At 35.9% G+C, this 26,329-nt stretch overlaps 1 protein-coding gene across 3 annotated transcripts in view; it reads left to right on the top strand.

Moving 5' to 3' along the window:
• The first annotated feature begins 20,266 nt into the window (after positions 1–20,266).
• eya (eya transcriptional coactivator and phosphatase 2) overlaps positions 20,267–26,329 on the top strand; it is a 67,125-nt gene continuing 61,062 nt past the window's right edge. The window contains exons 1-2 of one of the 3 annotated variants that reach the window (XM_090172802.1): positions 22,510–22,611; positions 22,870–23,071. In XM_090172802.1, coding sequence (XP_090028928.1) covers positions 23,006–23,071 — 66 coding nt within the window. In that variant the 5' untranslated portion in view covers positions 22,510–22,611; positions 22,870–23,005. Of the gene's footprint in view, positions 20,316–22,509; positions 22,612–22,869; positions 23,072–26,329 lie in introns of those variants that run through there. The other 2 variants (XM_090172803.1, XM_090172805.1) reach the window with 2 other exon arrangements.

Below are 26,329 nucleotides of genomic sequence, written 5' to 3'. Positions count from 1 at the left end.
GATTGAAATGAAATCATTACCATTTGTAGAAAGTGCTGTTTTTGATGTCCCAGCTTAATTCTTCGATAGAATCTTAAGTACAAATAGCATTTTCGTTACTTCGTACAGAGCCACGAGTATCATTTCCTGGTTTTTCATTTGACACTTGAGCAAGAATAGCCAAGCTGGAAGTAAATTGTAAAACACAAATTATCTTTAAATTTATTTAATTTTTAATAACTGTTTATTCAAAAAATCTAAATTACACTAATTCTTAATCAGACAATAGTACTTCATTGCAGCCATCTCTTCACTATTTTTCAATATAGCTAAATTAATTTCATTAATTTTTATTTCAAATTCAGTTAACGGTAAATATTTTATCTTTCCATTACTTTCTAATATCATTTCTTTTTACGATCATCCTAGTAAAACAAACATTTTAAATAATTCTTTCTCTACCAAAAATTGTGAGATGATAATTCTGACATTTTATCTTTTTTATATTAATTATGATATGATTATAAAACAGTACGACAATATTTTTCCCACATCTACACTTAAAGTTCGTCACATTAATCGTTTTTCGCGGGGAAAAACCGAGGGGCAGCTCACTCCAATGATTATGAGGACACCCTCGTCCGATTAAATCATGATTAGATTAGATTAAAATTAAACCTGTAGCTTTGGCTGCACAGAGATTAAAAATGATGAAATAATGATTACATTTTTAATCGTGATTATTAGGACACCCTGTAACAAAGTAATCTGCGATCATATACATGTATCGCTACCGAATACGATTTTAAGGGAATGATCAATTTCTTTTTAACACTAAACAATTCGCCGAAGAGAATATCTTAAGTTGAAATACATAAGATAAACCTAAGCCCTCTCAATTTTTGTATTTATTTTTGAGAGTGTAGATTGGTATTGAGTAGAGGTTTTTTGTTATTTGCTGAAACGTAAATTGAAAACATTTTCGCTGAATGCCTGCTTTTCAATTAGAAGTGGATATGTTAAGAAAGAGGGCTTAGCAAAAGAGACGAGAGCAGCGTGTAAAAGTTAATTTACCATTCACTATGGATTGCGGGTATTTGTATCATCAGTAGCAGGGCCAGCAACAGGCATGGCAAGGCTGCTTGCCTACAAACATTTAAGTAAGGGCCCCTAAAAGTTCTAATAAGCGACCTCAAAATTAAAAGAATTAGGACCCATAAGCAAAACCAACCCTCAAAATATCAGATTTAGAACTACTTGCTAAGATAAAAGCTTATAGCAGAGCACTTTAGTTGACTTTTTTCATTTTTGAGTGAAGCAGAGTACCCAACGACGCAATAAGCTGTTTCGACAAAAGTACTAGAGCTCGAATCCGTTCGCGCTTGCTATTTAGTCTTGGTAATTGCAACGAAATTACTATAACACGGACGAACTACTATTCCATTCTTGTAAATCCTGGCGCCATCATCGTCAGAGGTCTGTCAGACAAGTCTGAAATTTTTTGCTATAAATCAAGCGAAATCAAGTTAGCATATTGGACTTTAAATATCTTCACCCGAAGCCATAAATAAAGAAGTGCAGCTTCTCTCATTTCTTCAAACAAAATTTCGAAGTACAAATGACGAAACATTTCATAATTTTATAAATACTAAAAACCTATAATTCGTGAATTCGTGGAACACCATTTGTCTCATTAATGGGCTCGTATTAGTTTCCCAATGTTAAAGTTAATAAGAACCACTTTTGGTCTGTAATGCCAAAACACGCAAAAAGGTAGAAAAGTCCAAAATTAAAGGACGAAAAAAACAATTTTAAGTAATTACAAAACTTACGAATTATTCGCACCATAAGTAACATAATAAACATAAGTATGGCACAGAACGAATTCGGGTAATGATAGTCGGTCGTTGGCAAAATAGTAAGTTAGTTTGATGGCGAGAAATACGAAAGTACACGCGTCTATTTTTGAAATTCGAAAATATCAAACTTATTTTCCAAAAATAAGCGTTGAAAGCATTTAAATTTTCAATAGGGCTTGGCTGGTTCGTCGAAAAGGGTGCCGGCGGACAGTTGACGATTTTCTTCCAAATACTAGGAGCAGTTCGCGAAGATTTGTCAGACCGTCGGTACTTAATGGTTTACGTGGTCATTGGCAAAACAGACTTTCATTAAAAAATTTGCATTGGGTGAATAGGAAGTGTCATACTTATGTTTATTATGCTGTTTATGCTCGTACCAATAGTAGTACAGGTATTCAAGTCAAAAAAGGGGGCTGACCCGGAACAAATTGAAACATTTATGAGAATTTGGTTGTTAATAGATTTAAGGCGCTCTTTCACGTGCTGTGGTCTCCAAGATGGTGGAAAAATCCACCATCTTGGAAAATGGCGTACATAATCAACACAAATGCGTGTACCTCTTGTTTTATTTATTGGATATTTACGTATAATGGCTCCAAATGGAGCTTCAGTCACACCTGATAATTAATTGTTTATCGTATAACTAACCGGAAGTCGAAAATCAGGTCTGAAAGTAAAGCCTAATTAGGAAAAATAGGGAAAATTTGTAGTTTAACCGGGACAAGCATTATTAAAGTTGTGAAATTTTGACTGATGATAGATTCGAATGCGCTTTTTCACGTGATGTAGTTCCCGCGCTCTACAAGATAGGTAAAATCCATCATCTTGGAAAATACTGCAAAATCATTTAAATTGTAAATATTTGATCTGTTTAACATACGATAATAAGTATAACTTAAAATGTAGGCACATTTAATAGTAGTGTGCTAGCCAAAGAATGGACCATTTTACTACTATTAAAGGGAATATGAAATAAATTGAAAAATTATCTGCTTACTTCTACTGGTTTTTAACGCAACTAGCGCCAAGCACCCTATGTTTTGTTAAACCTGTCGGCCGAAATGTTAAATTCGGTGATCCTCCATAAATTTTGAAAGTTCATAGTCCCTTTAAGATTGAACATTGCTACTTTAAAATAACTATTAATATACCACACCTGATTTGAGTTTGTATCATAAATAAAAAATGCTAATTTAAAACGATTATTCACAAGCCTTAACCTCGAATTTAAGAAAAAAGATATCCATTTATAATATTAAATTGTGTCCATTTCGCCATCTAGTTCAAACTAGTTTATTTTATTAATTGGACTGATCTTTCAAATAAATTTAGACTTGAAAAAATGCGTATAATACGATAATTGTAATGGCAAACTTTATTAAATATAAGTGCTTTGCTGAGAAATACGCGCTTCAGATCTCAAGTTTCCAGTTTATCTGTAATCATGGTATTTTTCGATATTAATGGTACAAATAATTAAATTCCTTTTTCTCCGTTATACTCTTTAGATAAACTACAAAGAAATCTTTCAAGGAACAAAAAAATAAACCGCTTTATATTTTCTTCACAATTTAAAAAAAAGTACATTGAAACTTGGTTTTTGAAAAATGTATAATTGTACCAATTTTGACAACTTACGTTTTAAGGTATAACTTGTTATCGCATGTTAAATAGATCGTTTGTTGATTACAATTTAAATGATTGTGGCAGCTATTTTCCAAGATGGCGGGTTTTCCTTACCCCGTAGACTTCACGACAATCTATCATCAATCAAAATTTAATAACTGTTAGAATGCTTGTCCCGGTTAAACTACAGATTTCCCCCAATTTTTCCTAAATGAGCTTTGCTGCCGGGCTTGATTTTAAACTTCCGGTTTGCTATCCGATAAAAAACCCCAAATAAGAAGAATTATCTATTTGGAGCCATAATACATAACTATCCGATGAATTGAACCGTAGTTACAAGCATTGGTGTTTATGATGGTCGCCATTTTATAAGACGGCGTATTTTGGGCACCCGGGAGAGCGCCTTCGAATCTATAAACAACCAAATTTTCATAAATGTTTCAATTGGTTCTGGGTCAAAACATTAAATGCCTGCACTATACATCTTCGAGAATTAAATAAACACGCAACTCTCGAACCAGCAAACACAAATAAGGTCACTGGATATACAGGGGATATTATCCGGGATGTTCATGATATCTTTAGGATATCTATATATCCAGGTTTTATGTAAATTCACTATAGATATCGGGTTGTCACGGATTTGGAGATCCATTTGATTTCAAAACGTAAGATATCCAATATCCTTTGGATGTTATAGGGACATATACTAGTGATTCAAAATATATACCTTTTCAGTAATAAATATATGAAACATTACATATTAGTAGATTTCTCGTAGTGAAGATTTTTGGATATCAGGTTACAGTGGGTTAGAGGTCCAGTGCTACAACCGCAATATCTTTTGGATGTTTAGTATTATTGATATTTTAGCGTTAATTAGGAAAGAAAAGAACCTTGCTACTATCATTTACAGCATATCTTTTATTTTGATAACGGGGATCAACAACATTTGAAGAGTCCATGTCAATTCATTACAACAAAACTTTAAAATATGTATAAACTAGTAAATAATATATATACACCTATGGGTTGATGATAGAAACAATTAATGACGTTGTTTGTGATGAATTCTCAAGATTTTGTTCCAAATTTCTATATTATGATTCAAATATATTTGGTTCAATTACTGATTTAATTGTGCTGGCTGCGAAGAAATCAACGATATTCGGATGTCTAAGGGATATTTATTATTTGGATATTTGGATATGAGCAGTGTAATACTTTCGGATAAAACCTGGATTGCCATGCAAGATATATTTTTTGGATATTCGGATACGAGCAATGTAAATTTTTGAATAAAACGTGGATATCCAATTATCCCTGCAATATCATTATTGTTTTGGTAGATTTGGATATGACATACCAGGGAGATTTCTATCTAAAATAAATATCCTGGGGATCTTAATTGGTGTTTTCAAAAACGAATTAAAAAGGTATTAAAATATACAGAATTTCTAACGGTAGACCAGTTTCGCATTATTTGTGGCTCATCAGTATACCGCTCAGGGAATGTGACTCGCTACTAACTAAACCGAAAAGAGAAGCTAAGCCTAATCATTAAAATTTTCGGCCCGAATTTCGCACATGATAGCATAGGAAACAAGCGCGTGAAACAGGTCAAACTCAAACTCCGCTGTGGCACTTAAATGCGTAGAAACGGAAAGTGAAATAGAGGAAAAGTGACGGAGAATAAGATATACGAAAAGTTAAAGTTAATAAGAACCACCAAATGGCACCAATGGACTGTAATGAAAAAAAAACTGTTACAACACTTAAAAAGGTAAAAAAGTCCATAGTATAAATGTGGCAAAAATTAAAAAAGCTAAACTTTTCTACCTTTTCGCAGTTTTTTCATTACAGACCGTACGTGGTTCCATAAGTGTATACTATTCTTACATATGTGTGACACTTCCTATTCTTCACATCCAAAAGTTTTACTCAGAACTATTCACAAAACGGACTGCATTACGGGCTTCGTAACCGTTTTGCGTCTGCTTGCTCCCCCGTCACACGTAGCCTCATTAACCGAATTCGTTCTGTACCATACTTATTTTTATTATCCCCTGATGACCGTATGTATCAAAGGTTCACATTGTTTTAATTCGGATATTTAGATTTCAAATCAATTCCTAAGTCAACTGATGTGACCCACTTTGAGACTGTACATTTGACCTTTGAGTCTCAACTATATTTCCATTATACCTGTTCTATTTGGATTTTACCACGCTTTCCTATATCTATCCTTAACAGTGTATTTATTAATTGTGCCGTAGCAGATAGCCTCTACCGCTTCATAATATAGATGGGGCCTCAAAGGGTCTCTTAGCACAGGCAGTAGCGGTACGAAGATTTTTGGATCAGGTAGACCCATTCTTAAAGGCGCTCGTATTGGTTTTTTTAACCTTTGAATTATATTGGAGTCTCCCTTTTCTTTCATAAAGCTAGCACAATACGGTGGTTCATACATTTTAACTTAATCCAAAAACGTTCTTCCTTATTTTAAATTTCAAGGTAGGCCGTGCCACCAATGAGCACAGGGCCTCAGTTGCCTAAATCTGGCACTGATCGCTATTGCTACTAAACCACCATAACTGTACAATCAGGCCCAACCAAAGAGGGGGCATATTACCGGGGCCCTAGTCACGGCTCTATTGGGGCCCGAAATGAAAATATTTCCGGGGCCAGAGCCCACTTTTGACGGCCCTGTGTACAATTAGCCGTTGAGTTACATTATGACTAGACTTATAGCTCGAATTTTTTTTTTAGTCTATGAATGAAGAGTATGAATAAAATTAGGCCATCTTCTAATACGAATTTTCTAACATTTACCGGTTTTTCTAACATATTAATAAGGCTAATAATTACGTACTATAATTGGCATTGCCTTTATATTCCGATGATTATACATTTATTACAGTTGTATTTTTGATTTTTAACAGGACCGGAAAGGAGGATCGCACCCTAGCCTCAAGAAGCGATTTGGCGCTCTAATTCTGAACCAAATGTCGCTTCGTTTGGCGTCCTACGTCCCCAGCCCGCTTCACTTTTAGGTACCCAGTCCAGCCCTGATTTCTAAAGATGGTCGAGTTACTCGAGTACTTTAGGATTTAGCTATATTATCCCTTTTAATTATGGACTAATCTACTTTTTCGCGTATTTTATCATCCTTCTCACAGTCCATAGGTGGTTTCTTCTAACTTAACTTATCGTATACTTTTGTCTCGTTTGTCAAACCCTTTGAATTCCAGTTAAACCTTAACTTGCAAAGTATCGTGAACCGACATACATCAAAACCGAGCCAAATGGGCAGTCCGGGCCACATTTTGGAGGTGAAACCGGCGAAACAAAAACAGCGCGGTACGCGCCAATGTAGAATGTTTTATAAATACCCCCTGGCGGTAAAAAAGCGCGAGGAATGGCGCGTCAAAGGCTACGCTCCTCATTAACAGGGGCAACCCCAAAGAGGGGGTTCGTCGCCGCTCAGGAAACTCCATTTTAAATCGACGAAATTTAGTAAGGTTAAGAAGGCTCGACTAACCGACAGGAAACTCCGACGACGAATGGAATCTCGCGCTACGAAAAAGGGACGATTTGCTTCGTTCTCGGAATGCAGCGGCTCTTCTGCCTTTCGCCGTTCCTTCAGCAACGCGGCTCACAATAAGAGAATCGAGTAACGTTTTAATGAAAAATCTTCAGACGCCGGAAGCGCTCCAGTAACACGCAGTCGGATAAAAGGACGAAAATATTTCATAAACGTAAAAAACCTACACGCATTTAAACTTTTTCCAGCGATCCTATCATTCCTTTATTTTCCTATCATTGTGAAATGATCCTATACAAAACTATAACTCCATTTTTTTTCCTATATTTTAAGCATATTCGAATAAAATGTGAAAATATTTACGCAGCAACAAGAAATGAAATTAATTAATACGTTTTTTCTCTCGTAAAGCAATGAAATGGAAATCATGAAGGAGCAGATTCGAAAAGATTTGGAATTTCTTTTTCTGCTCGGTCTTACATTGGTATGACTCCTTTTAAATACGTATTATATTATTATTCTTATTTCTATTAAACACCTTTATATTGGTAATTTTGAAATTTTACCCTTTAATTCCTATTTTTGAGATGGGAGCGCTGCACCTCTATTTCAGTAGCGTAGCCAGGATTTTGTTTCGGGGGGGGGGGGGGCACGCCATTGAAAAAAAAATTAAAAAATAAAAATATTTGTACGTACGACCATACGTTTCGGGGGGGCATGTGCCCCCTGTGCCCCCCTGGCTACGCCACTGCTCTATTTATAAGTTGGAGCGCCCAATCCGTCCACCTAGGCACTACGGCTAAAATAATTCAAATTAAGGTTTTTGAACCACCTCTACGTTATGGGGTGAAGTAAGCTTATTTAACCGCTATTATACCGTAACATGGTGACGTATTTTCACGTGCAGAATGAATTTTGAGATCGACCGAATAATTTATAGTTACGTTTGTTGATATACTATGAAGATTAAGATATCGACTATAGCTTGGACTAATGAACTTCTAGACCCAAATCTAGGTTTCGCGTTTCGTATTTTGAGGACAGTGCCGCTTGTAGCGCCACGGTATTCTATGTTTGTTAAGATTTACACCCAATTAATAAATATTGTACTATAAGCGAACGACGTTTGGCCTAATATCTTTAAGGATGATAAAATTATCATCCTTTACAATGCAGTCCATATAGCTGCTTCCTTTTAACCTAATATCTTTAGCTCATCATCTATCGTTTTTACGCAGACGTTTTGTATGTGTTTGGAAACGTTTCGCAATTATCTCGGTAGGAGCGCTGTCGGGCGATGCCATTTGAAGAGGAGTTTTTGCTAATGATTGGGGTCCATTAAGTTTATTTGTCTAACTTACAGCCTAGTAATAGATGTTTCTTTAAAATAAAATCCGAAATTCCTCGCCACTCTAGCACGATAAATGGAAGCTTTTGAAGACACATTTATCATTTTATGGCCTAAATTTATCATTTTATGGCCTAAATGGATACTTATAAGAGATTTATTATAAACTTCTGGTAATAGTAAAATACTGTGTGGTAATAGCTATGTCAAAACGAGAAAGCCACGTTACTTTATAGAAAACCTAGGAGACAAATGACGACCACATTCGAATGCGTCTAAATACATCCAAGCTTCTCAATTTGCTATATTTTAATGCCAACATCAATTCATTTCGCCAATATACTTTTAAATTTTTTTCCGCTGGAGGACCATTGCAAACGTTTTTGCGTTTTAGCTGAGCCAGAATATTTTCGCTTGTTAATTAATCCATGGCTCCCAAAACCGAAGCAAAGAGACTCTCTTTTAAAATTATTTTGAAATAGCGTTTCGATATTCATTTTATACTAAAAATATTCAAAATGTTGCTTGTGTAGTTTCAAAGTTACAGCTAGGAGCGCGTGCTTCCACTTGGACAATCTCATTTCTCCCTCTGTCGGTTCTAATAAATCCCCTTTTATCCCTTTCACATTTTTTAACTAAAACAATAAGATTTATAATATAATATATAGATTTATATAAAGAAAATAATTTTCTTAAAAAAATTTAAATCTATGACACGCTTCCGAATCCCAGTTAATTTCATTCGTGGATTCCAATAAAGGAAGAGGCGCGTTATTTGAAGTACTATACCAAAATGTTTCAGGCGAAAATTAGGAAAATTCTCAAAATCCTTAATTTTCCCTTTTTCCCTCTCTTCAAAAATAAAATCCTTTTAAGGGGGAAGAATACAGTAAAAGCCTCTTTTTCGTTCAAGCTGAACGTTTCGGTTTAAACAATTACATAATTGAATCATCTTTTTCTTATTAGGCTGAACCTTCCTCTAGTGCTTAAAATAATTTTGATAATTATAATATTAATAGTTCACGAGATATAAGGTAGATATTAAAGGGTAGTTTGGGCGCTTGATCAACTTGTTTAGCTGCGGGGGTCCGAATTAAAACGTAATAACTTAATTATTTTTAAATTTAAAATTGTCAAAATTATTTTAAGCACTAAACAAGAGGCTGTTCTACACTTAAATATTAATTTTATAAGTTAAAATACAAAATTACAAGAGTTCAGCTTGAAATAGTGCGAAAGTAGACAATGGCCACAGTAGTCTTCCCCCTTAAGGTCGGAAAATCCCTCAAAAGGGATAAAATTCCTCGAAGTGGAAGCCCTGATCGTGAAGTAAATTGGCTGCGTTCAGTAACTCTCAACGAAGTATCTGAAAAATTATTTTCGTTGAGGCAATACGTACCCTAGATTCGAAATCAGCTCCTTGCACGTAAGCATAGTAGGAGCAACAAACACACAAGGAGAACGCAACCAGTCGAAAGTCGTGCATTTTCTTGTGTACAGTTTTCATTGGTTAGACGGTTTAGACGGAAGGGGAAATTCGGAAATTGTTTTCCCCTTTCCGTAAAACTTTCAGCTTAATGGTTCGTCCAATGAAATGTGTACACAACACTGCGTTAGCGTGTTTAAAGGCTAGCCGCGTTCTCCTTGTGTTTGTTGCTCCTAGGTTACAGTTTCAAAAAGAATGGCGTAATACAATTTACAAATATTTATTTTTTTCTTAAATTAAATTTTTTGAGATACCTAGTTTTAGAACTAAATTAAATATCAAATATTCTTCATCATTATATCAACGAATATAAATACCTACCTTTAAGCTACCTTCTAAATAGTTAATTCAACATTCATCTTCGATATCTCATACTTGGTTTATTATAAATTATGGTAATTGTTAAAATTTTAATTTGGTAATAAACTTCATCGGCGACTGCGGGGGGCCTGCGAGTTGCGTTGCAACTCTGGTGTCTCCTCGTGGGGTCGGGCTGGGTCGGGCAGTTCCCCTGTTTTGCTATATTTGCTAATTTAATGTTAATTTTTCTCCAAATTTTACAATCACCGTGTCTGTCTGGGCTGCGAACGCGTACGCATTTTCGGGGCAAAGTGTAATAACTGCGTTCGCAGTTTCTTGGAAATAGGGAAAAGGTTTTTCCAAAAGAGCACTCTTTTTGTCATTGGGTGAGCGTTCTACTACAGAACCACAAATACATGCTACGCTTCACTGAAAATTAGAAACTCTTCCGAGGTGAGGTATATTTTGGCTTGCCAACTTGTTTTAGGTAAATTTATAAATACGCAATTTCATTTTCTCATTCCAAACCCCCGTACTTACGGTACGGGGTATAAAAATCTATAAGTCTATGTTGCTATCAGAGTGAAAAAATTATGTTATTAAAAATATTAGAAAATGTCCTACAATTTCACTCACTCTATATTTACTCTGTCAAATTACAATTATTTAATGTGAATTTTAAGTAATTTTATTTTCCGCTGCCCGTAAATTTGGATCTCCTCGTGAATCTTCGAAGGTGCAATCTGCGGCCACTATCAAATGCAATTCGTTACGGTGTCTTTGTAACTTTTCGCTAAAATATCTTTTCTGGAAAACAAGCTATCAAAATATTTTCATCTTTCTATTTATCGTCTTCTAAGTTATTACGCGATAAGAATACTCTGACGTGGGAAGAAAATTTCCGGTCTTAAATCCAAACAAAAGTTACCGCTTTCGATTTACATTGAGCCGCTTTGCTCTGGGCTATTGACGAATCAAGGGAAAACTTACAAAAGTTGGCCCATTTACGGGGAAACGTTCACTTATATCTAACGTTTGAAAAACAAAGTGTGATCAAAAATATTTGATCATAAATACTTATAAATCGCTAAAGTCCGGCGGCGATAAGATAATTGAGTACTTTAAAAGAAGAAGCGTTTGTATTGTCATATTAATTTTATGTTATTTATAAAACCTGGCTGTAAAATGCCCGGGTTAGCGAGATATTTCGGCCTCGTAAAGCCTTGATAAATATTTGTTCGTTTTAATAGAATTTGTCAATAGATGGTCATTAAATATTTTAATAAATTAACTTAAGTTTCATTTTAAGAACAAGCACGTTTATAACGTTCTTTTGAAAAAAAGCGAAATATCGATTTGGATACCTCTGTAAGGGAAATTATTGAGTTAATAAACTTTTATCGTGTTTAAATCTATGGTACACGTCGTTTCAGATCTTAAACCCTTTCAAATCTTCATATCGTTCAGCTACAATAAAATGAAGAAGTACCGTCTTAAGGTGAGGGGTCCACAAAAAGTTTGGGTTGTAAAAACCGGAGAGGTGATTTACATATACAGCTGACATGTGGGGCTACTATTGACGGCTCTTGAAACTAGATTATCAAAATAAATTGTTTAATATTTCCTTCGGTCGTTGAATACCCGGTTTTATTACATATTATGTCCAATTAATGTTGCTGCTAACGCTCGAACAAGTAAGGCACCAAATTACATCGTAACCAGGGCCTCTGCGTCAGGGGCGGATTTAAGCATGGTCTTTAAGGGCCCCCTTCGTGGTCAAATAAATCAAAACAATTTAAATTAAAGAAGGCTAAAAAAAACAGTTTTTAGACAAAATGGTGAATGAGTTGCAACAACTAATCCAAAGTTGGGTTAAATTGTGGTAATTGGTGGGGTGGTGGAGTGGTTAGCACTTTCGCCTCGCAGCAAGTAGAGCCGGGTTCGATCCCAACTTGTGGTACTGGGTGAACACTCGAAACTACTCCTTCAGCGTTGAGTTTAAAAGTTCTATCCCCACTGGTTTAAGGGGTTTTCTTCCGAGATCTTCGGTTTCCCCTTCCATAAAACCTTGTCGAGGTTAACGGTAATAGTTAGTGTAGGGATCTGTTGGCTCGCGTGGCATGAAGGGCTTGCCACCACCCTCCAACGCATTGTAACACGGCCACCTCAGCCCACCTGGATTAATGGCTATAAAAGTCGCTTGATGACTTAGGCCTACGGTGGTGCCAAGGGTATTAGCCTAGCTGATTATTTATTATTAGTGTTAGTCCAGGGTCCCTAAAGTTAAGGGGTCCGCCCCCGAGCTGCGGTGATAATACGAAGCGCAGACTAAGTTTTATTTGTACGACGTGAATTTCTCTGATATTTTATCAGATATGACACGTTCTTCATTACCCGTCGGGTTTCCAAAGAAAATGTCGCCGGGGAAAAAACTGAAATCCCTCTGTAAACGAGTTTACCAAATAAACTTCTTTCGTCAAAGAATCTGACGCTAAATAATTTGTCTTTGTTTCCGAGAGTTTGAGTTTAGAAATAAACCAACTTGAAGCATAAAAGATTCGTTATAAAATATTTCAGCGAAAGACGGAGAGGGGGGGGGGTAGTTATGCGGCGGAGGTTCGCCCCCTCAGGTTTTTTTCGAATAAAGAGAGAAAAACAGGCGCGAGGAGTGTCGTCAAAATTTATATTTAAACGGGGGAGGGGGGGGGGAGAGCCCCTGAAAAAATATTTTCGTTGGGAAAAATGTAGCCGGCAGCCAATTCCCGCGCTAAATGCCGACAAAGCTCTCACCATCGGGTGTTCGTCATTATTAATATAATGCCTCTTATAAGCGCTTATCGGCGACTCGGATCCTCGATGGTGCCAACTTCTGGGCGCGCTCACAAGACGGCATCTTCTTCCGACTCAACCGACCGAAACTCCCGGCCGAAAAGCTTAGACACAACCGACCGTTCAAACTCTTATTTTTAAACAAACGCCACTTAATGAGGGATACTCCGCGTTCCAAGAGCGCCTCTCCCGCTTCGTCCTATCTCCTCCAGCCGAGCCCGGCCACGTCTCTCTGCCTCTGTTCTTCCTCTCAGTATCAATCCGCGCGTCGTCTACAGCTTTTCTCCCGCTTCTTGTTTCTATTTGTCCGTACGCCTAGTGTCTCCTAAGCAGGGACTTACACCTCCCACCCACAAACATTATGGGCCAAATTACTCGCGCGCCTATACTGACACCAAGCGCGATTATAACAGGGCTTCCACATTTCATATCTAAAATTTCCCTCTTGCGATAGTTTCATTTAACGAAAAATCCCCTTGATCCTCTTTTTGACTTGGAAATTCACATTTTTATCCCTCGAGCTTTTAATACTAATTTATATAAATATTCAGTTTAATTCTGAAAAGACTTAGAAATATAATACTTTATTTATTACAAAATTACTTTCATTTGAGTAATTTTGTAAAATTATATCCTCAAAAGTCGCAAATGGATATTTAGTTCATGACTATCATTACTATCTAACGTATTGAAAATATTTTTTACATCTGTGACTCATATCATATCCATGGACTTTAATATACAATTAGAGTAGACTAGAACAGGCAATGTTATCAGAAAAGCTAAAAAATCCCTTTCTTCCTTCACTTTTCCCGTTTTCCCTCTTAAACTGCATTATTCTCTTTTAGCATTTTGGAAGGTTGAAAAATCCCGGAAAAGGGAAAAATTCAGCACTGATTATAAGGGCTATTTTTTATATATCTCTCAGTGGCGGCGACAGGGGGTAGGTAGGCCATGCCCTGCTTTCAAATTTTAAACAGGGTCCCAAAATTAGCGTCACTTTTTGGTGGGTTAGCTTTTAAATTCCGTAAATTCGGACCTGCTGCCCGCCGATCGTCTCAACCTAGTAATTATTCCAAAAGTGTCAATAAATACAGTCTTGAAATTGGTATTTATTTCCTTCCGAAAAGTTTATATAGGCTCCATCTAGTATAAGGTATAAATAATAATAATTAAAATCGACCGTCTTAAGCCATTTATTTATGTTTGTTTCTCTGTAAGGAATTTTTGAATATGTTTAGAATGATACACCTGATTTCCACGCGTTTAAAAATTCAACGATAAAAAGTTACGCCTTGCGTAGTTTAGATGAAATAAATGTGAAAAACAAAAACGCTTTATTCGGTGTTACACAATACTGGGCCAATACTTCGATGTATTTTTCTATTTTTTTATTTTACTATTTCGATGGAATGATAGTCTTGCATTCAATTTAACCTATTTTTGCTACTCTAATAAATATAACATAATCTCTCGCTGTTTCTGTTTTTTGGCATTATTGGCAACAAAGAATTTATTGATTATTTTTAATCCTACGTTTGCTGCGTGTATTTTGAGTAGGTTACCCCTCGTTAGGCCAATATAGGCCTTACCACAACTACATTATAGTTTGTTGGCTAATATTTGATTATTTTTTCGTATTGGCTGAAAGACCAAAACTATTTCATTGTTGCTAAAAATATCACCTTTAAGGTAGTTCCAATTTTCTTTTTGATAGTACATCAACACTAATGGTACGTTTTTGATATAATTCATAGTTGTGTTTATTTATTCCGCATTTTATACGCAAGCTCAAGCGTAATTTGCGGAGATGACATCCCCACAATTGAAGAAAGCTTTTGGTACACCGAGGTAACAAGATTATTGGACTTTCGTTTTAGTACCGTTCAGACAATGCAATTTTATAGGTGCCAAATTATTTTTTCATATCCAAAATATCAGTGCCAAATTAGTTGTTCATATCAAAAATACCAGTGCCAAATTAGTTGTTCATATCAACAATACCAGTGCCAAATTATTTGTTCATATCAACAATACCAGTAACAAATTAGTTGTTCATATAAAAAATACCAGTGCCAAATTAGTTGTTCATACCCAAAATACCAGTGCCAAATTAGTTGTTCATATCCAAAATACCAGTGCCAAATTAGTTGTTCATATCCAAAATACCAGTGTCAAATTAGTTGTTCATATCCAAAATACCAGTGTCAAATTAGTTGTTCTTATACAAAATACAATTGCCAATAATTAGTTGTTCATATCCAAAATACCAGTGCCAAATTAGTTGTTCATATCCAAAATACCAGTGCCAAATTAGTTGTTCATATCCAAAATACCAGTGCCAAATTAGTTGTTCATATCCAAAATACCAGTGCCAAATTAGTTGTTCATATCCAAAATACAAAATTTGACAAATAATTAGTTGTTCATATCCAAAATACCAGTGCCAAATTAGTTGTTCATATCCAAAATACAAAATTTGCCAAATAATTAGTTGTTCATATCCAAAATACCAATTAGTTGTTATACCAAATAATTGGTCTCCCTACACTGTTCACACTTTCCACCAAACAATGAGTTCATATTTTATTTTTGTGGATCGTAATCTAGCGTGACAATTGGTCACACGAGGGCTAACGATTTGGGTTCCTCCAATGGGATTATTAATATTTTTTATTGTCGTCTTCTATAAGGTTTCCTCTATCTAATTTAGAAAGTAGGTTTAGCCTGTCAAAATGATTTATGTCTGCTATTTCAGTAAGAGGATGATGGGTAACATTTTTGAAAGATCCCGCTTTAGTGAAGTTACGGAATATCTTAATTTCATTGGTTGAATTTCAAATAGTTTACAAATTATACACCAGAAATCAGTCACTTAACCGAAAAATGTTGCGCGTTGATCCACCAAAAAGTTTCCAACGTTGGCTGTTCCCACTGCTTAATTCACTGCCCATTAGTTGGACTTTAAAAAGTTGTATAGTTTGAACGCCCCTTAAAAATGGCATTTCACCTTCAATTTCAGCGCAATTATTTATCACTTTGGTTTCAAAGTCATTCATAACTAAATCACAGAGAAACGGAGATAGACTAAAGCCCATTGCAAGAGCAGCAAGACCATAGTTTAGGCAAATATTTTCCAGTTACAACTATGGCTAAAGGTATATATGCTATTATCAGAAATACATGTATTTCTGCTATTATTTCGAGTCTATTTAGGTTTTCTGGTCGTAATCTATATATGAGCCATTGTTAATACCTAGGTTCTGATATAAATAAATATACAAATGATACAAAAACTTTCCATCATGTTTCACAACATATTTTCTTAAATTGAATTTTTTTTATTCAAATTATCCATGGACTAAATTAATTGAAAAATGTTATGAAAAACAAGAGAAGGTCTTTGTCAAAGCAACCAAATATACTTTTTTAGTTGCTTTGACAAAGACCTTCGGGTTGAAAGCTTAGTATATTTTATATTGTGGGCTGTATACACCCCAATAAATAGTATTTAACAGTTCCATGCGTGTCTCTCTTGTTTTTCATAACATTTTTCAACATTTCTTATTAATACTGAAGATATATTTACAATTAGAATTATGGGACCTAAATCTTTATGAATTATTATCGACACGTAAAATCTGTAGACCTATTTAGATTTGGGATTATGAATCCTAAATTTTAGTGGACCTCTATTAATTTTTAACGAAAGGTAAAAATCTGTAGACCTTTTTTAGATTTGGGACTATGAATCCTGAATTTCAGTGTATCTTTATGAATGTTTAACGAAATTTAAAATCCGTAGACCTATTTAGATTTAGGACTATGAATTCTAAATTTTAGTATATCTTTATGAATTTTTAACGAAAGGTAAAATCTGTAGACGTATTTAGATTTGGGACTATGAATCCTAAGCTTTTGTGTATCTTTATGAATTTTTAACGAAAGGTAAAATCTGTAGACCTAAATAAATATGGGACTATGAATCCTAAATTTTTTATGTATCTTTATGAATTTTTTACGAAAGGTAAAATATGTAGACCTATTTAGATATGGGACTATGAATCGCTATGAATCCTAAGTTTTAGTTTATCTTTATGAATTTTTAACGAAAGGTAAAATCTGTAGACGTATTTAGATTTGGGACTATGAATCCTAAGCTTTTGTGTATCTTTATGAATTTTTTACGAAAGGTAAAATCTGTAGACTTATATAGCTATGGGACTATGAATCCTAAATTTTAGTGTATCTTTATGAATGTTTAACGAAAGGTAAAATCCGTAGAACTATTTAGATTTGGGACTATAAATCCTAAATTTTAGTGGATCTCAATGAATTTTTAGTGAAAGGTAAAATCTTAGTGTAATATAGTGTGGGGGGTATATTAAATATCATAATCAACATTATCTACAACGACTAAACAACGACTAAACATCCACTTTTGTCGGATTTTCAGATAATGATATATTTGGAAATGGATATTTGTTTACTTAAAATTAAACAGCGTTTCGAGTACACTATACTCACCTATACCTATTCACGTTTGCGAATTCTTTCGCCTTACCCAAATGACAGTCACTACTGACGTCAACAATGTTTTGTGCTATCAGTGATTTGAAATTGGCGACCATAAACAATTTTTTAACTTGTGGGAAGCGCTTAGTGTAGTAGTTAGTAAAAACTTTTCCATTGATTTAAAATTCATTTTATCGTTTAAGCGGTTTACATAAAGATGTTTTTCCAATACATTGTTGTAATTAAATAGGAAAACCTATTCTTAGAAAACGGCTTAGGCTCTAATTAAATTAAATTTTATGTGTATTATTAATTAACAACTTAAATTAATAAATATATAATAAAGCGAGTAAAAACTACTTTACTTACACAGTAAACACTTTAATTTCAAATTGTAATTATAAAATATTTAATTAAAAATTTAAAAAGGACGTAACAAGGCAAAACTAGTCGTCGGACGCTATATAGTTTTTAAATTTAAGATTAATTATTTTATAATTACAATATTTAATTAAAGTTTTTATCGTGTAAGTAAAGTAGCTTTTACTCTGCCTTATTAAGTTTCTAACGTAAAATCGCCGTTTTTGGAATGATGAAATGAAATGGCGTTTACCAAAACAATACATTAAGAATTAAGAAGTTGAACAAATATTTTAAAAGTATCACTTTCTTTCTTTTACAACTAGTTAAAAAAATACAGGATATTTAAAGCTTTTTCAAATAGCCTGTTTAAAACCCTAAAAATATTAAACATAAGGGACTTACAAACATATCTTACCATTTTACGTATAATAAAATTACTAAAAGTATCAGCAAGTTGATAGAAATATTTTAAAAGTTATATAATATGTAACGAAGTATAAGCGAAATATATAATATCCCTTGCAAATGTCTACTGTTAGTTAAGAAAAATAGAGAATATACGAAAGCCGGTCAATATAGGACGAACAAATATCCCTCTACATTTTTTTGTGGTAAGTAATATAGTTAAAGAACTAGGTAGAATTTACATTTTTAATATCTGTAATTTTGCAGCTAAATATATCAAACTTAAATATTGCTATTTCTTATCGCGTAGTTTAAGAAATATATTACTCGAAGTAAGTTGTACAAAAATATTTATAATAAAAATAATAATAATAACCAGCTAGGCTAATATCAGATGCACTACCTTAGGCCCAAGTCACCTAGCGAGTTTTAATGCCCTTAATTCACGTGACCGGATTATATCCGCGTAGGAGGCTGGTGGCAATATTAATTTCGAAGTCTCGACGATTTGTCCGTCGAGACATTAGGCTGAATTTCGTGGGCTTTGGAAGGCGGGCATCACGCGATCCGAATTCTGTCGCGAGATCGATGGAAGCGCGGGCTCGAAAATGAGGCTCTCGAGTGGAGTCTCTTGGCTGGAATGTCCCCGTCGCTCGTTGTTCCCCGTTGAATTAGCGGCAGAATTCCGAAAGCGGAAGCTCGCCAGAAGCGGAGAACAGTCTTCGGCTCGGATTACGGTACTCTCTCTACCAAATTGAATACTCTCGCCGCAGCCCCCAAAACGCGCGGGATACCTCGACATTTATCCAGGTCGGAATAGGCCTAACCAGCGTATTACTCGAACAAAAATCGATACGTTGAACAGTTTCGATAATCGTCAAAGTGACGAAAATTCGTTCTATCTCCGAACAAATATCCTCTGCCTACATGGGCTTACGAACATATACACGTTTCTGTTTATTTTTAACTAGTGTTGTAAGTCTGAAAATATTCCGCGGAAATGACCGAGGCCTTTTTGCCGGAAAATTTCCCATATTTTTCCGCAAAAAAAGGTTTTAATTTCGTGATTAGTCTAACATTGTTTGCAAATTTAAATAAAGCGTCATTTTCGCCTCATTTTTTCGAATCTAAAAGTAAAACTAAACCTCTAGACTAGTTTAAACTGATTAACAATGTAACGCTATTAATGTTTTGTAGTATGTTTACTGATATTAGACATTTTATATCGATAAAAAGTTAAAAACATTAAAAACCCTTAAAAAGGAATTTATTTTTCAATTTTTATTTTCCGATTTGCGGAAAATTTTCCGCATTTTATATTTCCGCAAAATTAACAACACTTAAAGTGAGCCTAAGTCTAAAGAAAAACACGGTTAATTATAAATCTGGGTTTCCTAACTATTTTCTGGAGCTAAATCTTACGGTACTCCGAACAAATATCCTCTACCTATGGGTTTATGAACATATACACGTTTCTGCTTATTTTAAACCATTCTTGGACTAAAATATACTGAGCCTAACTCTAAAGAAAAACATGGTTAATTTTATAGCTGGGTTTGCTAACTATTTTATAGAGCTATATATAAAGTAAACAAAACTCATCTTTTTTTTACACATGAAAAAGGGTTTCGTCGATTCTCTTAGAAGTGCGTAATATATCTCTGATTATTTATATATTTCTCTTTTTATGACTTGACCATATTTTCTGTGTAAGAATTGTGATTTAAAGACCTTCCGATTTTGGAAAAATATTTCCCGACTCAGTTTTTAAGCAAACCAACCATGTGTTGTGTATTATCTTTCAATAAATATAATTATTCTTACTCCCCCGGATGTTTCAAAATACGTTCTAAAACTATTACTTCCAAGGAAATATGCTTTATAAATAAGTAAATATTTACTATGGATCGTATAGTTTGAACTTTTTCAATCGCGCCATTGAAAATGTCTCGAACCTGCTTGCGTATACGTTTCATTATTGACGGATACTCCTCTCTGAAAAGTATGTTATATACTTTTGATTCTATCAAAGGCTTCTCGAGTGATCAAATGACCAGGCGAGTACATTTCTTTACCTCGAATATCTTACGTATTTTAACAACAAAATATTCTTATCAAAATTCCGAATAGTAAATACAATCAGTGGCAATTAGATTGGAAATGAAAACCGTCAGGATCGAATTAGTCTTCTCGCGATTCCAACTTTTCCGTGAATCGACTTTTCACATTCCAATCACCGAAAGTCATATTCTTCATTGCGTATCCGATTTCGCATTATAATACAGAGGCCGACTAAACTATAGGACTTCCTGACTATTTTTTTCGGAGAAAAAATGTCTTAAAGGTCACTAGACACGTATACTAAATACGAATAAGGTCCTAAATGTTGAAGCGCGCGTTTCGGGGTTGCATCGGCTGAGTTGGAGGCCGGGGAAAAGGTCACGCGTCATTCCGTCGCTTACACAATGAACGGATCGTGTTACTCGATCGCCTCTACACTTCGATGGAGGGCTTAATAGGGAATCGTAGACGACCAAACTATCGACGTATTTCAAATCCCCGCTATACGCTTAGATTCACTGAATTATTCATCAATTTCGCCACTATAGCAAAAAAAAGGGAAGCCCTATAAATATTTGACAAATTTACGTCAACCAAATTGCGCGCGATAATTAACAAATCGTACGCTTTCGTTTCGCGGAGGTATTCAACTGCGCGAAAGAGGCATTATAATAATAATAATAATAATAATAATCAGCTAGGCTAATACCCAAGGCACCACCTTAGGCCTAAGTCATCATGCGACTTTTGAAGCCCTAATTCAGGTGGCCGGGTTACAATGCGTAGGAGGGTGGTGGCAAGCCCTGCATGCCACGAGATCGAGCCAACAGCTCCCTACACTAACTATTACCGTTAACCTAGACAAGTTTTTATGGAAGGGGAAACCGAAGAACTCGGGGGAAAACCCCTTATACTAGTGGGGAGAGAACTTGCAAACTCAACGCAGAAGGACTCTTCTCCGCGGGAATCTTGGTGGTATTTTACTTGATCATAGTTGGATTGAAAGTAATCTAATTAAATGATCGAAAGAGAAATCGATCCATTATTTTTCTTCTTCTTTGATTAATAATATCAAAAGTTAATAGGACGTCATACAAAAAGTATCGCTTTAGCTATAATCTCTGGAATGTTATGTTTTTACAGCTCCTTAAAATAGCAGTCCCCTTTGGCGGATAAATACAACTATCCTGCCAGAGTTGAAGCCAAATTACGCGCGTACGGTTTTTTTTAACCATTTATCACGGTAAGCATGGAAATTCCGCGGGAATGGGCGGGAATTGGACTGATATCTCACGCGAATTATGTAAGAACCTTTACTGAATAGTAGCAAACATTTGGTGTAAATTTTGTAATGTTTGTTTCTGACTTAAATGCGCGATAGTTTTAGGGTTTTCTTTTGTCTGCAAAAATTTACTATTGACCGATATGATACGTCTGGTAAATCAGTTTTCACGGACTCGTTTATAGAGTAGTTTCAGTTCCTAGCTTTGGCTATGGCCGCCATTTTGTGCGGGATTTTTTCTCTATGGGAAAAAGCACAGGTGACGTCGTGTCACGTGATACTGAAATCACTGTATAGCGCAAAGAACGAAAATCTGTTACTTGAATAGTGGAATTAAATAGATTACCTTTACTTTTAAAAAAATGTGTATATAAAGAAAAAGCTCCGATAAAAATGATAAAATATTTATAGCGCGTGCCGGAGAAGAGCGAATATATTGTATTCCATGATAGACTACGAAAAGGGAAAAAACTTCGAAAAGCGTTTCCAGAACGTTATTAAAGTTTTCGCTCACCGCTTTCCTTTTATATTAGTTTTTGGCCATTTCGGGCGAGAAGCACTTTACCCGCAAAATTGGATGAGAGTCTAAAACCCCACGTAGACGCCGCGAAACTCTTCACGGAGTCTGCGCGGAAGAGGAGGGCGGATTCTCATCTTCTCCGAGGATAAAGAACAATCTTACCCTCTCTGTCTCTCCTCCGACGATCCCCGGTCCTCGCCTCCCCCCGTCGCGGATCCCGGATGGTGCTCGGCTCTAGGTGCTTTCCCCATCCCTCGCGGCCGCCCAATAGGGTGCCAGTGATTTCGCGCGCCCCCCTTTCGGCCGCCTCCCAGATCATGTCGGCGGATCGGCGACCGGACGCCCGATACGAGATTGCCAGAGCCCAATTCGACTCAAAGGAACTAAGAACGAACTCCTTCAACGCGCCATCTTTCTCTCCACAAATGTTCGTCAATAAGAAACAGTTTTTTCAAGAGTGTGATTCTTACAAATGATATTCGCTCTATTACCAGGTAATTGTTACGTTTTTTGCTCAACATTTTATTTTTACACCTTCCGTCGCGATTTAGTCATCCAGCGTACGATTTAATTCGTCAAATTAAAACTCGAATTTCACGTTGTTTTGAAACCTTGCTGATATAAATAAAACCAAATTTTATCTCGTTTGCTTATTTTATCGAATATTTCACTTTAAATAATTCTAAGCGAAGTATCCCGTTGAAACGAATGTCATCATGTAAAGTTTAAATTCTCAAAATCCGTATTTTCAGATCGCGGTGACAAAAACGTGCGAGAATGGCAAAAACCTAGCGCGGATCATTTTCTCGAAGGATCAAAGGGCACCGCCGTCGGAGAATCGCTCGGAACGAACGCAACGTTACATTGAAGGCGCGGATTTCCTGGGACATGCTGTGCAGCGTCCCGTACCACAGCAACTGCGCCTCAAATCTTCCCAACAGACACTGTTTTCAGGTAGGCGCAATCATATTCAAAGTTTGCCTTTAAGGGGGAAGACTACAGTGGTCATTGTCTACTTTCGCGCTATTTCAAGCTGAACTCTTTTAATTTTGTATTTTAACTTATAAAATTAATATTTCAGTGTAAAACATCCTCTTGTTTAGTGCCTAAAATAATTTTGACAATTTTAAATTTAAAAGTAATTAAGTTATTACGTTTTAATTCGGACCCCCGGAGCTAAACAAGTTCGGCAAGCGCCCAAACTAGCCTTTAGTTAGGACCTTATATCTCGTTAACTATTAATATTAGAATTATCAAAATTATTTTAAGCACTAGAGGAAGGTTCAGCCTAATAAGAAAAATATAATTCAATTGTGTAATTGTTAAAACAGAAACGCTCAGCTTGAACGAAAATGAGGCTTTTACTGTATTCTTCCCCCTTAAATTCGCCGAATCGCTCGTTTTTATATAGGATAGGGATTATTCTAGTTATTTTTAAATAAATATTATGACGTAGATAGTCTTGGCTTTGTCTTAACTCGTAAACAGCAAACTCAGGTACCTTAGGAAAAACCTCCCCATTGAATATTAGCTGGATATTCACTTGTTCTAAACACGTTTGATAATACGAGCCACCAATCAACTGGAATTCAAAGAATGATAGAAAAAGCTATACAATAATATAATTTAGAGATATTTGAAAATATACCCAGTAAGTCGGACCAATAGGTCTTCGATGGTCAAATAGAGACCCTTAGCTCGGACCAAATAGTTCTTCGACTCGAAAACGAATTTAAAATGATATAGAAATTAGCCACAACGTCTAACAGTAGATCGGTTTCGCCCTAGTTGGGGCTCATCAGTGCTGCGTTTTTCGTGTATTGTTATAGGCATAAATTTTGCGGAAACTATTTAGAACAGTAACGAAGGATAGCATTGAAATAATTAGGAAACTCAGATCTAACGATGTTGACCGTATCATAAATAGTTCACCAAAATACAGTAACGGATATCAACTTGTAAAGATGATAATGCGAAAGGGCCATTTCTTTACAAATTGATAGTAAACGTGGGGCTTGACATCTAAATCTTCTATCTTAATCATATTTGTGGTGAATCACGTAAATTCCCTTTTTTGTCAAAAGATTTATCAGAAATTTGGTAACTGCCGGTAGTTACTTTAAAAACAAATATTAACTCGTGTTAGCACCCAAGTTTTCGATTTTGAATATCCTTCCTTTAAAGATAACGCTCGTGAATATTTTTTACGGAACCACACCTACGCGACTGATTGAGGGGACCAGCATAGCTGCGGCCACCAAGGGCCGAAATGGTTGAGGTTACGACGATGGTACTGAATTCCGATTGTCCCACAGTAGGATGTCAACCTTTATCTATAGTTCCCAAAATAAATATTTTACTTCGAAACACAATCTAAATACTTCCATCAGGTCAAGGACATCAGTCAGAACTGCTTGAATCGCGACAATCTTATACCGATTAGGCAGGGCGAGCGAGGCAGGGTCGGGTAAGACCTTTAAAAGCCCCAAACATTCGAACATATTTAATTCAAATTTAAAATGATAAAACCCTTCACTTGATATTTTGCCCCATAACTAGTTTGACAACTAACTTTTACGAGGACCCAACTCGGTCTGAAGCTGAAATTAACATAAATATTTTAAGTATTGACTAAACTCTTTATTAGATAACTTTATACATAAGTTTCAGAAATTTCAGTTTAATTATCTTTAATCTCCACTTCATTGAAAAGATTAAATAGTTAATATTAAGATGGGATAATTTGTTTGAACCATTTTAGCTACATGATTTTAAATCAATTTATATGCCTTTATCATAATATTTCTCGGTTTTCGTGGTAAGATTTTGGTGATAAACGAAATTATCTTCGTACATTTCTCATCGCGCCTATATTTAATCCAAATGTACAATATCGGTATAAACAAGATTCCCCAGACACGCGAGCACACGCAATCCCTGAACATTTCGCGTGTGAAGACACAATTTGTACAATTAACCAAAGAGAGCCGCTAGGGTTCGCGGATTTGCCCGAAGACGGATTAGAAACACTCGCTCTTTGAATGGACGCGTCATAGTACACTGGAAATGTCCGCGGGGTGATTCCGGGTCCCCCATTTCGTTTCTCCTTCCTCGTCCGATTACGTCAATCCGATTAGAGCGAGAGCTGCAAAAAGTGTCCTCGCGGAGGGACCACAATGGCGTGAGCGGCCCGCCAAAACTTACACATGTCAAGATAATCGTCACGGCCAAAAAGTACATCAAAATAGCGTCTGGGATATAACTCCTAAAAACATCCCTGGAAAAAAATGGCTCTCTTATTTGCGAAAAAGGAGGGAGGGCAGCGGAGCCGGTAACCGCCACTGGCTATATGTACTGGCTCATTGGGAATTGATCAAACTTCGATCAAACCTGAGGATTAGAAGTCGCGCCCGGAGTAAACTACGTGAAGTCTAAATTGAAATAGCCGACGAGGACGCGAAACGGATCGAGAGTGAGTGAGAGAGAGAGATGTTATACGTAATCATAATGGAAGAGAGGGTCCTCGGGAACGGGCCTTTGCCCCGAAAAGGTCCCCGATTGTCCCGTAGCTACGGGAGCGTCATAATGAACGGAGGTCGAGCGCGTTTGAATAGGCCCTGGTTCGCTCCAACGGGTGCGCGCACCCAACCCCGATTCGCGAAAAGGACGAATTCTGGCCTATTTATAAAATATCGCCTTTTGTCGAATTTTCCGGCTATTCAAAGAACAAGGAGCCCCTTACATCGGCGCCGACCTCCGCCTCCTTTTAGACTCCACGCAACACGCTTGTTAAGCGGCTCAGCCGTGTTTGTTGGTCTTTTCCCGAAGAGAGCCGCTTGGATTCCAAATACTAAAAGCGGTTTTCTCGCTCACGTCAAGTTTCGTCTTCGATTCTATTGAGTCGCGAATATTTACTATTATTGAGAATCTTGTTGACTCGAGCAATTTTGCGTTATTCACCGCGTATACGTGTGTACAGTTCAATCTTATTAATTCTGTAAATTCAATAAAATTAGAATACTACATTGACTTTCATTTAATCAAATAGAAAACTATTTTAATGAAAATTTATATGATTAATTTATTACGTATAGTGAAGATAAAACTACTCAAAAATTATATTTTAATGTTAAGAGATTAACCAAGTTCTTTTTTTTATAAAACTCGGTATAGTTATCTGATACCAAAAAATTGACAGTTTCACGCAGCGGC

Source organism: Leiobunum rupestre, chromosome 4 (assembly GCF_980474605.1).
Source record: "Leiobunum rupestre chromosome 4, qqLeiRupe1.1.hap1, whole genome shotgun sequence".
Taxonomy (NCBI): Eukaryota; Metazoa; Arthropoda; class Arachnida; order Opiliones; family Sclerosomatidae; genus Leiobunum; species Leiobunum rupestre.
The sequence above is the reverse complement of the archived record's forward strand: the minus strand, read 5'-3'. Positions and strand labels throughout refer to the sequence as shown.